Here is a 15262-nt window from a genome sequence, read left to right as displayed (position 1 = left end):
GAATCTTAAGAGGCGTTGCAGGCGAAGTCTTGGTGACCTCTGCAGTGAATCCTGTAGATATTGCTGAGTGCAACTGTGATATGCCATCGATGAAAGGAGTAGATCCTTAAGCCTTTGAATAGGGTGTCAGTTAAGCTGACTGCATGATCCTGGAAGTATCAAACTTCTTTGTTGTCATAGCTGCATCCATCCAGAGAAGTGGATTGTATTCACTCACTCAGCTGAGCCGTGCCTCATAAGTGATGGAGATGCTTACTGGCGTCAGGTGGTGAACAACACGCTGTACAACACTCAGCCTCTGACCTGCTGTGTATTGACTATATGGCAGAGGGACTGTTAAAGTACAATGTGCAAGTTTCAATTATTTTAGTACACAAATTGAAGTTATATATTGCAGACATTAGGTTTAGCTCACGACAGGAAAGGTTTGCCAAATGACATCTTTTGAGAGATTATAGGGGCAAAATCATTCAGAGATGCTATCTGATGACTGGGAGCTATGACAATTAAGCGTGGAATTAGAACTCTTTTGAAATTACTTCCTCCTTCCATCTCTCTCACTTGACACCTAATACTGAAATCTCAAATGTTGATTTTATATATTTTAATTTTGGCATAAAATGGCATAATTCGCTGAGCAATGTTTTAGCTCAGAAAGTTATCTGCTTTCAGCAGAGCTGGTGGTGAAAAGTCTGTGTGTGACCTCAATGCCACTACTCTAAGCAGTGGATGCTTTCCTTTCAGATTCATATTGTTGTTTGTCAGTTATTGTTGCTAGAAAGTGAATATGGGTGGATGTTGGGCAAGAATAGAAATTAGTTCTTTTGTAATTTTACTTCATCTTTCCTCTCGCTCTAGCACTCTGTTTCTATCACACATGCGCACACAACACGCACATCCCTTCCCCACACAGCTGAATGACCCCAGGTAGCTCCTGACATTCACAATTCATGAATATAGGGAATTGGGGAACATGCCAGACACCCCCTCCTTATTGTAGAACTCTCTTCACCATAATTAACAATTAAAGGGAAAGAAAGAACTCATCACAATGTCTCTGCACAGTACAGATCACTTTCAGTTTATCTTCCATGACGAAATTTGATAAATTGCTTCTTTCTTTTACTGGACAGGTTATGGTAAGAGTTTATGCTACCAGTTCCCTGCCATTTACACAGGAGGGATTACAATAGTAATTTCACCTCTTATCTCGTTGATGGAGGACCAAGTGTTGCAACTGAAGTAAGTTTATTTAAGTATTTTCCCTCATTTCTGTCTGTCTTTTTCCTTTCTTCTCTGCCAAATGATACCTTGCAGGGGAAATGCCATAAGTATCAATGACCTCTTCTGAGCCAATTAATTTGGTTATTTGGCTACATAAGACAGCAGCCAAGTTTGGTGCTGCCTGCAGCCATGTATTCCTAACAGGACTGTACTTGTTAGGAACTTAGGCCAGCTTCTCCTCCCTCCCAAATCCATGTTGCTGCCACCTATTGTGGTGCTGCTACATCTGTCCCAGTAACAGATTAGGCCTCAAACAAAGGACATTGGAAAGTATGAAGAGAATGAACAGGCCAACATCAGTTGACTTGACCTATCACACATGGTCCATGCTCCAGATGGCTAGATCATCTTTGCAAGATGCTTCCAAAGCTTTTCCAGAAGAAGAATTCCAGTGTTATTGAAGTCCAGTATCAATAAGGAGAGGAAAAAGTACTCTGAAAAATTCCTTTCATCCTCCTAGCTTTCTTGAAGCCCTCCCAAAATCACTGCATCGTTTGAGGGGATAAAAGCTGAATGTAATGCTCCAGATGCAGCCTAACTAGTGATTTGTCTAAAAGCAGACTGACTCAGCTCTTGACTTTGCAGAGCATGATTGGTAATTCAGCAAGTCATGTGCTTTTTGACAGGACACATTTGGCCATTTATTTCATAGAGTTTGTTTCAAATCCATTACTTCAAAACAGAAACATGCATCAATAAAAACCAAAAGAACTGCGGATGCTGTAAATCAGGAACAAAAACAAAGTTGCTGGAAAAGCTCAGCAGCCTGGCAACATCTGGAGGAGAAAACAGAGTTAATGTTTCGGGTCCAGTGACCCTTCCTCAGAACCGATGGTGGCTGGGAAAACGTCAGTTTATATGCAGAAAATAGGGAGGTGGGTGGGATAGGGAGTAAACGATAGGATAGAGCCCGAAGAGAGAGAGATAGAGACAGTCGGACAGACCAAGGAGTTGCTAACGATCAGGCTGGGAGGGTGAGTAGTTGTTAATGGGGACTGTTAGTGACTAACAACAGGGGGTGTGTAGTGGCAGGCTATGTGGTAACAAGGCCTGGTGTGTGAGGTGGGGGGCTGGGACATGGGAGAGTTTGGACCCTAAAATTATTGAATTCAATATGGAGTCCGGAAGGCTGTAGGGTCCCCAAGCGGAAAATGAGGTGTTGTTCCTCCAGCTTGCGTTGGGCTTCACTGGAACACTGTAGCAAGCCGGAGACAGAGATGTTGGCCAGGGAGCAAGGTGGTGAATTGAAGCGGCAGGCAACGGGTAGTTCAGGGTCTTTTTTGCGAGTAGAACGTAGATGTTCTGCGAAGCGGTCGCCAAGTCTACGCTTCGTTTCCCCAATGTAGAGGAGACCACATTGGGAGCAGCGAATGCGGTAGACTAGATTCTTGGAAGTGTAGGTGAAGTGTTGCTTCACAGTGTTCCAGTGAAGCCCAACGCAAGCTGGAGGAACAACACCTTATTTTCCGCTTGGGGACCCTACAGCCTTCTGGACTCCATATTGAATTCAATAATTTTAGGGTCTAAACTCTCCCATGTCCCAGCCCCCCACCTCACACACCAGGCCTTGTTACCACATAGCCTGCCACTACACATCCCCTGTTGTTAGTCACTAACAGTCCCCATGAACAACTACTCACCCTCCCAGCCTGATCGTTAGCAACTCCTTTGTCTGTCCGACTGTCTCCCTCTCTCTCTCTTCGGGCTCTATCCTATCGTTTACTCCCTATCCCACCCACCTCCCTATTTTCTGCATATAAACTGACGTTTTCCCAGCCACCATCGGTTCTGAGGAAGGGTCACTGGACCCGAAACGTTAACTCTGTTTTCTCCTCCACAGATATTGCCAGACCTGCTGAGCTTTTCCAGCAACTTTGTTTTTGAACATGCATCAATGATTGTTTGGTTCGGTGGTAGCACTCCAACTTCTGAGAGACATGATTGTTGTTTAACTTGTTGCTCCTGAATCCTCATTGTGTTAGAGTGCTATCTCGGAATCTTTTCTGTAGTAGACTTCTCCCAACGTTGACTTAGTAAACGATCGTTGACCTGTACTTTGAGGCTTCTGAGATTGTTTTGTAAAATAATCTACGACAACAGTACTGTCAGTGATGGATGAAATATGGGATTTTTACACCTAGATAAAGTTTTATTCAACCTGGTGGACTTAGTGAATGGGGACAGCATATAGTCCTTCATCGAGAGCACAACTTTGGGAGGTGGGTGGTAGAGTGAAAAAGAATTCTGTCAGTTTATATGGTGTTACTGTTCAGAAGGAAGCTTACTTGTTGTCAGACATGTCAGGATGTAGTCATGGGTTCAAGACAGGTGGTGCAGTGGTAGGACTCTGTGTGTCAGCACACATATCTGTCTTGTGCTTACAGGTCACATCACCAAAGAACAGTGTGGTAATGAATAAGAGGAGGGAATTGCCGTTAGATGGATCTTGGAGTGCACCCTGAAAGGGGCAGGATTCAAGACGGAATAGAGAAACTGCATCTAAAATAATGAGGGAATTTACTCCTTTTTAAAGTGCATTACAATGGTTTAAGCAATATCCAAAGTAGCGGTTTACATTTACAAAATTTTAATGAGGATATCCTTCTGGTTGGTCCTTCAGAAATAATGATATTGACAGTAATACAACAGACAATCATAGAATATCCATAGAATCCCTACAGTGTGGAAACAGGCCGTTCGGCCCAACAAGTCCATACTGCCCCACCCAGACCCATTCCCCTAATTTCCCATGTCTAACCCACCTAACCTAAACATCCCTGGGCACTATGGGCAATTTAGCATGGCCAATCCACCTACCTTGCACATCTTTTGGACTGTGGGAGGAAGCCAGAGCACCCGGAGGAAACCCACGCAGACACGGGGAGAATGTGCAAACTCCACATAGACAGTCACCCGAGGGTGGAATTGAACCCGGGTCCCTGGCGCTGCAAGGCAGCAATGCTAACCACTGAACCACCATGCCGCCCCAAAAGTGCAAGGCACAGGCCACTACCGAACACAACATTTGCATGTAGCAAATAGCAGAGAATGGTTTCGATCCATCGACCTCCTGGGTTATGGGCCCAGCCCGCTCCTGCTGCGCCACACTGCTAGCTGTGTGCCATTCTGCTAGCTGCAGCTCACAATCTTGCAGGAAAGTCAGCAGTTTAGATGTTAAGCTGCTCCAAGTGATTACCATAAAATTCTCACTTCATTTATCCTATTAAAACAATACAGCTTATTTCGAATTCAAATAGAAGTAGCAGCAAATATTTGAAAATGTTTAAAATGTATTTTTTCTTAATGCCCCATTGTTATCAATAATGCTTGTTTTCATTTTATATTGATTTGTTGTTTAGTGGGACAAATTTAACAATATTGGGAACTGAAATGCTCCAGAGTCATATCAGGGTTCTGAAAAAGAGTCACACTGAACTCAAAATATTAACACTATTTGTCTCTTTACAGATGCTGCCAGACCTGCTGAGTTTCTCGAGCATTTTTTGTGTGTTTTAAATTTTCAGCATCTGCATTATTTTCCTTTTACTAGAGATGAGGTGGAATTCCATCCTGGAGACGGTTGTGATGCTGTAGAATTCTTTACCACGGAAAGCTGTTGAGGCTGAGCTGTTGAGAATATTCAAGGCCGAGATGGACAAGTTTTTAATCCGTGAGGCCATCCAGGGTTATGGACAAAAGGCAGGAAAGTGGAGTTGAGGATTATCAGATCATCTCATTGAATGGTGGTCCAGACTCAATGGATCGAATGGCTTACTTTAGCTCCGATGTCACACGGTCATACTTGATCGCCTGAGTCTGCCCCACTATTCAGTAAGATTATGGTTTGTGTAATTGTGGTCTCAGTTCCAATTTCCTGTCTGCACTCCACAACTCTTGATTCCCTTGTCTATCAAACCTCAACCTTGAAAAAAAAATTAAGAATCCAGCCTCCACTACTTTCTGGAGAAGAGAATTCCATATTTTTAAGACCTTCTGGTAGACCGAAACAAAAGCTTGTATCTCATTAAGTTATGTGCCTTAGTTTTAGTCTCCCCACAAGAGGATATATTATCTGCTATTCATCCTGTCCAGTACCCTTAAGATCTTTGTTTTACTAAGATCACCTTGCATTCTTCTAAACTCAAATGAGTATAAGCCAAATCTATTCAATCTTTCTTCCTAAAATAGGCACTTCACCCTAGGAATGAGTAGAATGAACCTTCTTTGAACTGCTGCTAAAGCTTCTCACTTGACAAGTGTGTCATATTGTTTACATGCAGCTTGCCTTGGAGGCCACACTGTACTATAATAAATGCACCAGTTGTCAGCACTTGTCATATACAGTCATTGCTTCTGCTCGTGATGTAGAAAATTAATAATTTGTATTAATGCAACAAAATGGCTCACTATCCCCATATCTGATGTTCTTTTGTAGCATGTCCAATGTAGCAGCTTGTTTCCTTGGCTCTTCGCAGTCAAAAAATCTTTCCCATGAACTGACAAAGTAAGTATGCTGCCAGTGAATTCTACTGTGCTCCTTGTGAAGTTAAACTGAAGAGAAATTACAAGACCAGCTAGTTTCTCTTTAATCCTTAGATTTTCCGTGGAGATTGCAACAAAGTTTTTTTTACAAAAAAAAATTCTTTAACCTTTTACATTTAAGCAAAAAATGAGTTGTGTAAGACTATTCTACATTTATGAGAAACTTAAAATTATTGTCAAGACCGATCTTCTATTAAGTTGACATATAACTTCCCAAGATATTGAAATGCTTGAAAAATGCTCTCCAGTTTGTGTAAGTTTGTGATGTTAAAATGATATTTGTGTAAATAACGTCAGTATGAAAGGTATGATGAGTTGATGCAGAATGTAAATCTTGTGGACTTTTTCTGTTTGACGTGCTATGTTGCAGTGATATTTTTCCGTCTTTAAGCAAGATCTTCAGTTTGGTGTATGTTGCTCATTGTTTTAAAGTTAGTTCTGTGTCAGTTTCTTGTAACTCGATTTGTGTAATATTCAATAATCATGTTCCTTTCTTCAAAGAAAGGCACCAGCACTTGTCGCACTAATTCTAGTGAGCAAGATGTTTGGATTTCCTAATTTGAAGAGCACTCCGTCAGTTCCTACTACATTTGTACATGTACATGTGTGGTATCCATAAGGGGTGTCTGTTTCTTTAAAACAGAAAGATAAAATCTCTTCCAGTTATGAGTTCTCCGGCACAGATGATGTGTGCATTTCTTGCCTGTTATTTCCATTATTTCACAAACTAAAATCGTTCCAGTACTCCCAAGATTAGTGTGAACAGAACTGTGTTGTGCAATGTTTTGAAGAAAGATTCGCCTATTCCATTACGTAGAATTGTGAGAATTTGCAGCACAAAAGGGAAGCCGTTTGCTCCGCTGTGCAGTTGCTGGCTCTTTGAAAGAGCTTTCCAAATTTTCCCCTCTCCCTGCTGTTTATCTATTGCCTGAAAACTTTCCTTTCCGAATTTTGAATGCAACTATTGAATCTTTTACTGTCACTCTTTTTTTGTGGCAATTTATCATAATTCATAGACTTGATAACAGAAAATTCTTCTTGTCTCTGTACTGCTTCTTTTGAAAGAAAATGAATGTAGAAAAAATGCTGAGATACTCAGTTTTAGCACTATGTAAATACTACATTGTAATCATGATAAAAGAAACTGGAATGAATGAAGAACCAAACCCCAAGGAAGCACCATGCACTTGCAACACATCAATAACTCTTGCATTCAAATGTACCAAATCATCAAAAATGGTTTAAGGTGGGAGAACATATCATAAGCTTAAAAAAAATCCTGCTCCATTACCAAATTATGAAATACCAGTAGAAATTACAGAAACGTTTTGTAGGTCGATTGAAATGGACTTGATGGAACTTAGATTGAAAAGGTGGAGAGCATCACGTTCCACGGAGTGATGATAACCAACAACCTGTCCTGGATTGCCTACATACATGCAACAGTCAAGAAGGCACAACAATGTCCCTTCTCCCTCAGGCAGCTTAGAAAATTTGGCATGTCCATAAGGACCCTCACCAACTTCTACAGAAAGCATACTGTCCAGGTGCGTAATGGCCTGTATGCCAACTGCTCTGCCCAGGACCGTAAAAAAAGGTGGTGTGCACAGCCCAGACCATCGCGGAAGCCGACCTTCCATTCACAAACTCCATTTATATGGCTCACTGCTGCAGAAAGGCTGCCAACATCATCAATGACCCATGCACCCCGATAATGATCTCTTGCAACCTCAGGCAGAAAGTACAGAAGCCTGAACACGCACATGAGCACGTTCAGCAGGTTCTTCCTGGCTGTTGTTAGACTGATGAATGGACTCTCTAGCCTCAAGTAATGATTGATCTTGCTAACGTGATCTCACCTAGCGCACGCCCTATGCAATGTAACCTGTACCTCTGTCCAAGTCATTTTGATTTGTACATCCTTGCTTACTATGATCTGACTGTATTGCTTGTAAACAAAGCTTTTCGCTGTACTTCGGTAGATATGATAATAAATCAAACAATTGATCATTTAATCAACCATGTGAAAAGGAATTGTATTTTGAGCTTTGCATGTTTTGGAGAAAGATTGTTTTAAAATGACTTTGCATTCTGTTCTAATCTTTTAGGGGTCATTTCAAAGTTGTTTACATGACTCCTGAATTCTGTTCAGGATCTATTTCATTACTCAAGAAACTTGATGACAGTGTTGGTAGGTACAACTTAATTCCTTCCATGTGTTTTCAATGTGCACAACTTCAACTGAAAGGTTTCAATTTTAGGAGAACTGCTGATTGTTTTAGTTCACGTCTACTGCACTTCAGCCACTTCAATTAAATCCTTTAACAATACGTTGTTACTCCATTTAGAATGTTAATTACTGTCATCACGAGTGACTGATGCCTACCTCTATTTGAAACATGGATCAATGTCAAAATTTTGATTTTGGGCATCTATGTTGGCGAATATTTAACCCTATTATTGCAACAGGGTAAAGGTCATGAAGGTCAACAACATTAAATTGTGGTGTACATTCAAGATGCACTAAGCTGCTGTATTTTATAATCGGCCTGTCATGATCAGCGCTTTCAGGTGTAGTTCAGAATAAAATGTCATAGAGCAGGAAATTAAAGAATTGCTAGGCCACATTGTTCAGATATAATATAGTTCATATTTTGGATCTTTTTTATTTTTGCGTGTTTTGTGAGTGCAGGTATTTCTCCTATAATGCGTTAGTTGCGTTCTTGTGTGACCTTGTGCTGTAGAAAATTGCATTATAGGAAAATTACTATACTGCACAGTAGAAACTTTGCATTTTCCAAACAGCATCCACTATTCATCAATTGCATTACAGCCTATTTGCATTAAAGAAACATGCGTTTAGCAGAAATGCCTGTATATTATTATTCATAATTAAATAGAAAAACAGATGGCAATTCAGGAAGCAGAGAGATAGTTGGATTGTAGGGTTTTCATTGCAGTAAAAAAAAAAGTAGAATGTACTGATACGTTTCTTGGATGCATCTTTAATTAAACATGCATCACCACTATGTGGCCAGTAACAGGAGTGTCTAATTATATTATGGCCAGTGTTCCCTCTAATTTTTCTTTATGGCTGCTTAAGCCTTTGAGATCCATGCAAAGCAGCAAGTCCTGGAACTGGAAGTCAGTGCTGCAGTTGATGCGCTGATGCTGGTGCTGTGCTCGAAACCTTGGAGTGGCTGTACATGCACTGCTCCACATCCTAGAGGGAATGTTGATTTGTGGTAAATTTATATAGGAAACTTCCATAAAGATGAGCAAAAAATGTTGTGGAAAACTAATGGAAAGGAACACAGCGATAGGAAGTGCATGTAGATGTAAGGTTTTTAATGTATGTGTAGGTTGTTGTAACTACCCACCCATCCATTGTCAGATGGAAAAATTGCATGCTGCACCCAAGTAAAGATGTTGTGTTGAGATCATAGGATCAGATAGCACAGAAGGAGGCCACTTACCCCACTCTGTGCACAGTCTCTTTGAAAGAGGAATACAGTTATTTCTCCAAACACCCCAAACATTTTCCTTCCATCCCAATCCAATTTTGTCAACTTTCTATTGGGTACTTCAAATGGGAATAGCTGGGGAGCAGTCCTGTATCTTATCAACCAGGGAAAGCATGTACTTTAAAGCAAAAAGGGCTGGAAAGACTTCGTAGGTCTGGCAGAATCTGTGGAGCAAGATCATTTTTTCATTTAACGCAGCTGTTCTTCGGTTGAACTCGAAACGTTAACTCTGTTTATCTTGCCACTGAGGTTGCAGTCCTGCTGAGTTTCTCCAGCATTTTGTTTTTATTTTGGATCTCCAGCATTTGCTGTACTTGGCCTTTCCCTAAAGTAAAAGCATAGATATGAGAACAGTAACTAATTTGTTATCCACTGCTGAAAGTTAATAATTAAACTTTGCCTGCAATTGTTCAATTTATTTGTCTTTGATTTACTGCTAGGTATAACTCTTGTTGCTGTGGATGAAGCTCACTGTATCTCTGAGTGGGGACATGATTTTAGAAATTCATACAGAAAACTTGGAACCTTGAAAAATTTCCTCCCACAGGTGAACTGATGAAATGCTTTGCAAAGAATGTATCAAAGTATTTTTCCTTGACAAAGTATTAACAAATAGAAATGCAGAGTATTGGTTAGATATGAGGTAATTTGACGCAGCTGTTCATGTATGAGCTGCAATGATAGATTGGCGTAGTAGGTTTGGAAATGTCTAATGACACAATTGTACAAGTTCAATTTGTGTTGCTTCCATTTAACTTCCAGTTATCCTTTTGGGACCAAAGAATGTAACTATGTATTGAGATTTCACATTCCAGTCTCCGCTGATTAGTACTCAGTGGGGGTTGGATCGGTCTGTGCCTACAGCATAAAATGAGATTTTAGTAAATTAACAGCATACTCCAGTTTTTTTTAAATTTTCATTTTAACTTTAAAAGTGTCAGCCGGATTCTAGTCTCATACCAAGTGAAAGTGAGAGACTCAAAAAGCAAGTCTGCAAAAAGATTTTGAATGATTGTTCTATGACTTTCATTGGAAAGGAGATCAGGAAGACAGCAAAATTCAGCTGCTGTTCACTGCCAGTCTATTTCATATTGCTACAAAGACTTTATATCTGTTGTTCTTTGCAGATTAAAATATTGGTGCCCAGGAAAATCTCAATCTCACTATATGGTAGTATCTAATCTTAAAATGTGTTTAATTATTACAGTTTTGCATTTCAGGTTCATTGTTTGCATGATGAATTGTCAGACTCAGGAAGAGCAGATTGGATGTTTGGGATGCATTGAAGAAAAATTTTAAGTTGAATTGTTTTTGCTATTTTTAACTTTAAAGCACAATTACAGTAAATCCTCTGTATCCACGAAATCACAAATCGTAAATTTGCCTATCCACGCCAAAAAATAAGTTGAAACAAAAATCAACATCTGTGATTTTTAATCTATGTTTAAATGAGCTCCACGCTCACGATTTTCTTCATTTTTGGGGGTTCTCGGGAACATAACTGTCAGGGATACGGAAGGATGACTACTTCATTTCATTTATACAAAGAATGTCACTCTCTATAATTGGGTTTTTACTTTGCAGTTGGAACTGAGTAAATTCAGTCCTTGGTTTTACTACTGTATCAGCAGTTAAGTGATTTAAGTTTGAATCTCACCAGGATAAGTTATAAAACTGTGGGCTGGCAGCAGAAAAGAAAATGACCAAAATACAACTAATTCCCTAGTGAGAACAGACCCTTTCTTGCCCTGTATGTGATTCGAGGCCCACATTGTGTAGTTTCCTCAATGCAGTTAGGGCCATTAGAATTAAATCTGTACCGTCACCCACAGTCAGAGAATGAAAGTACCTGTTGCTGTTCAAATGAGATGGTTTTACTTGGTTAATATGATTGATTATTTTTATTAGACTCCAGTTGTTGCTTTGACTGCCACTGCTAGCCCTTCAATCAGATGTGACATCATAGAGAGTCTGAGGCTGAAGAATCCTCGGATTGTCTGTACTACGTTTGACCGACCAAACCTATATTTAGAAGTTGGCTCTAAATCTACAGACATTCAGCAAGATTTAATGCCATTTTTAATTAAAAGGGACACGTATGTATTGAATTAAATTGATACGATTTGCTTAAAATTTACACACTGTATTCAACAAATGCAATATGGCTTTTGACTTTATGAACATATGTGTTTTGCCTTGAATGATAGGTTCACTTTTGAGTTTGAAGGGCCCACTATAGTTTACTGCCCATCCAGGAAAGTCACAGAACAAGTGGCTACAGAGTTGTCGAGGATGAATATTGTTTGCGGTATGTACCATGCAGGCATGGGTATCAAAGCCAGGAGAGACGTCCATCACAAGTTTATGAGGGATGAAATTCAGGTCTGAAACAGTTTAATCACTTTTTGTTTAATTTATCATGGTCAGTGCCACTTCACCTTATTCTTAAAGTGTAAAGCTGTATATCAGTTACTATTTTCAGGTCATCGATATTGGTTATTTTGTGTGTACTTGCCTGTAAGCACCAATGTTAAAAATGACCTGATTGCTGAAAGTAATACTGTAGTGCAGAAAATGCTGAGGATTAGGTTAAGGTGCATTGGGCAGAACGGGGGAAGCTCTTCTACTAAATAGTGTGCAGAGTAAGAAGAGCCTTTCTCTTAGCCTCTTACTTCACGAGTTCCCAAAATGAAAGCGTTACCCAGCAGCTGTCTATATCTTGAATGCTAACAATTATCAAAAAATTAAAAAAAATCTGTTTCAGAGATGAAAGAAAATGTCAAGGAGCCAAGATGTTGTTTCCTGGCTGTTACAACCTATTGTAAGGCGTCAAGTATTCTGATTCACTATTGCTGAATAAAATGAACTGAAGGAAAGTAGTTAAACAGACACTAACTTATTTTTCTCCCATTTCTTTTTCCTTTTATTCTCTTGATTGCTGTCACAACTTAAGCTATGTTTCTCATTTCACTAGTGGCTGCCTTCTACTTTTACCAAATGATCATTCTTCATATATGTGGGGGTTGTCACAATAATTTCTGACCACAAACCCATCCAGTAACTACACGAATATTTCCAGCAGTAGATAGCAATCATGTACAGGAGCTTAACCTAATTGTATATTTTCCCTTCAACAGCAATAGAAACAACAAATCATTGTGAATTCACCCTCGGCATCTTGTTGAAGATCAGCCAGTGGATTATAGGGCACATCCTGAGAGTCTATGACTCTGGGGGGCTAAAATGATTGGCTATTCTTTTGCCCTGAAAGCACTTTCCTCACTGTTAACAGTTTGAATAAAAGACTGCACTTTCAGAGCTGCTGCATACCTTTTTCAGGGAGCACTATTTTCTCTCCCAAAGTCTGTAGAGGCACCATTGCTATGGTTCAGTGTTTGAATGGTGTACAGTTGATATATATATTACAGTGAATTTCTTTGGTCTGTTACAAATGCAAAACAGTGCAAATGTTGGAGCTCTGAAATAAAAACAGAAAATGCTGTAAACCTCAATAGGTCAGATAGAGCGCGAAACAGAGTTACCAGGCTGAATTTCATCTCCCATACCTGAATCAAGTTAGCTAAGATAGGGGCATGTAATGCCACTAAAGTGATGAATGCTGATGCTCCCTGTTGCTCGCTATTTTTGTTGGTCAAGAATCGTGGCAGATTGTGATCTGATGCTCACTTATAGTGACATGATTTGCAATCTAACTGTACACAGGAAGTTAAAATTTCCTCGCCTTTCGTAATTTCTGGTAAGCAGGTAGACTGTAGCTAATCCTCGTATCCCTCAGGCCACATCATATACTTTCTGTCTGTCTCTCTCTCTCTCTCTCTCTCTCCCCCCTTCTCTCTCTCTTTCTCTTTCTCATTTTCATTCTCACACATGTGCATTTTTATGTTTCTGAAACTGATGCATCTCAAGTTGCTGAATTTGAAAGCTGCTAATATCAAACTCAGGGGACTTCGGCATCTGGGATCTGGGTGAACAGGGCCAGATAATCCTTTGGATTAAAAGATTAGAATGCAAGCAGAACACAGACTCAGAAGGGAATGTAAGTTAGTGAGGGAATTCCGTGGCAGATCAATTACAAAAACAAAGTAAAGACATGGAAAGAAAGATAGGAGACAAACAAAGAAGTTGACACTTCTAATTTTTCCCAACAACAATTAATCTTGAAGGAGTGAGATGTATGAGAGTTGATTTTCAAAACCAGAGAGGTTGACTGTTAAATAACTTTTATCATCTCATTAAAAAGGTTCTGAAATTGAAATGAATAAGACCTCCCTCTCTGTAGAGTTCAGCTAGTATTCACAATCCAAAAATCTTTTATTCTATCCAATGCATTTCAATCATGAGCCAGACACTCATCTCAGACAGTAACTTTTCAGTATCTGTATAGAATCATTCACCTACCCTTGCCTGATGTTTGTGTAGTATTTGAAAATAAATTGTGCTGTGTGCCATTATCTTCACTATTACCTTGATAGCAACCTGTGGGCCATTATTGTTAGATGTTGTGGTTTTCTGTTCTGGCTAATCTGTACAATTATTTGTATAGGTCATGTGTAGTTCTAATTAAATGGTTCACATTTTCAACCAAACATCTTTTTCCGCCAGTGTGTGGTAGCTACTATTGCTTTTGGCATGGGGATTAACAAGCCTGATATTCGTAAAGTCATTCATTATGGAGCCCCTAAAGAAATGGAATCCTACTATCAAGAAATTGGGAGGGCTGGGCGAGATGGTTTGCCCAGTGCTTGTCATGTCTTGTGGTCTCCTGCTGACATGGTGTTAAACAGGTACAAAGCCTACTGTCAGTCCGTATTCAACTGGATAAATAGATAGTGTTTGCTTATTAGCAGATTGGGATCTTCACTGTATATTGTAGATGGAACACCTTTAGTTCACTTACATTTTTGTTTCATGAGGCAATTGTCAATGTCATAAAGTACTTTGGATTTTTCTCACTTTTCAAATGGATAGACATTGTTGACAAATGTTGAAGACTTGCAGTCCAGCAAATTTAAACAGTTTCCAGTTTCAGCACTTGATTTTAACTTTCTCACTCAAAACTGGTGAGATTTAGTTACAGTATGGAATTTTAATGAACTCCTAGCCTTCACCTTCTCGATGTGTTGATGTATCAATTTATTTTTAATTCCAGCCTCAATAATATTGCAGTTTAAAGCTGTTTAATGTGATTTTGTGATGCACAGTTTAGTTCAAGGCATTATCTCTGAAGTTACATGATTCTCACCTGTAGAAGATTTGCTGGTTCGTTTCAGTACAATAACACTTTTGAAGAAATTCTTTCAAATTAAATCTTCAGTACTGTGCATATTTTGATACTTTATTGGAGGATTGCTCACGCATGATTTCTGAAATTGTTGACTGTTCTGTGTATGGCTCTACAGGCATCAGCAGCCTTCAGATACCACTCAAACTGGCTAGTCATCATCAACGAACCTAGATAGGGAGTGCTGTGAGGTTATTTGGCATTGGAGGTTACCACAGCGGAGTGTAAACACGGCTTGGTGCCTATCCACACATACTTCCCAGCAGAGATAATTGTATAACATGTGAACTAGGATCCCTAGGTGACTGTGTCCCTGACTAAATTATAGCACTCCATTGTTGCGGTGACTAAGATCAGGAAACTTAACAAAGATAATAAGCTTGGGACTTTCTGGTCTATATAGTATTGTATTATGGCACATTTAGATTTTTAGATATTAAAGTTAATTATTGATACAAAACTAATGTGCACGTATGGGAACTATATTCCTTGGTAATTTTGAGTTTGTGTGAAGTATTGTCTATAATAGAATAGAAAACGCTTTTTATTCCTATGGAAAGTTTTTTGTGTGTGTGTGTGTGTGTGTGTGTGTGTGTGTGTGTGTGTGTGT

The 15262-nt window shown here is 39.5% G+C and overlaps 1 protein-coding gene across 6 annotated transcripts in view; it reads left to right on the top strand.

Annotated features, from left to right (window-relative positions):
* wrn (WRN RecQ like helicase) overlaps positions 1 to 15262 on the top strand; it is a 101843-nt gene that overhangs the window by 30905 nt on the left and 55676 nt on the right. For all 6 annotated transcript variants that reach the window (XM_048595404.1, XM_048595397.1, XM_048595412.1 and 3 more), the window contains exons 14-20: positions 1134 to 1242; positions 5720 to 5788; positions 7935 to 8017; positions 9791 to 9897; positions 11259 to 11446; positions 11558 to 11732; positions 13974 to 14155. In XM_048595404.1, the coding sequence (XP_048451361.1) occupies positions 1134 to 1242; positions 5720 to 5788; positions 7935 to 8017; positions 9791 to 9897; positions 11259 to 11446; positions 11558 to 11732; positions 13974 to 14155 (913 nt within the window). The remainder of the gene's footprint in view (positions 1 to 1133; positions 1243 to 5719; positions 5789 to 7934; positions 8018 to 9790; positions 9898 to 11258; positions 11447 to 11557; positions 11733 to 13973; positions 14156 to 15262) is intronic.

This window comes from Rhincodon typus, chromosome 1, assembly GCF_021869965.1.
Source record: "Rhincodon typus isolate 14 chromosome 1, sRhiTyp1.1, whole genome shotgun sequence".
In the NCBI taxonomy this organism is placed as follows: domain Eukaryota; kingdom Metazoa; phylum Chordata; class Chondrichthyes; order Orectolobiformes; family Rhincodontidae; genus Rhincodon; species Rhincodon typus.
This window is presented reverse-complemented; position numbering and strand designations above follow the sequence as displayed.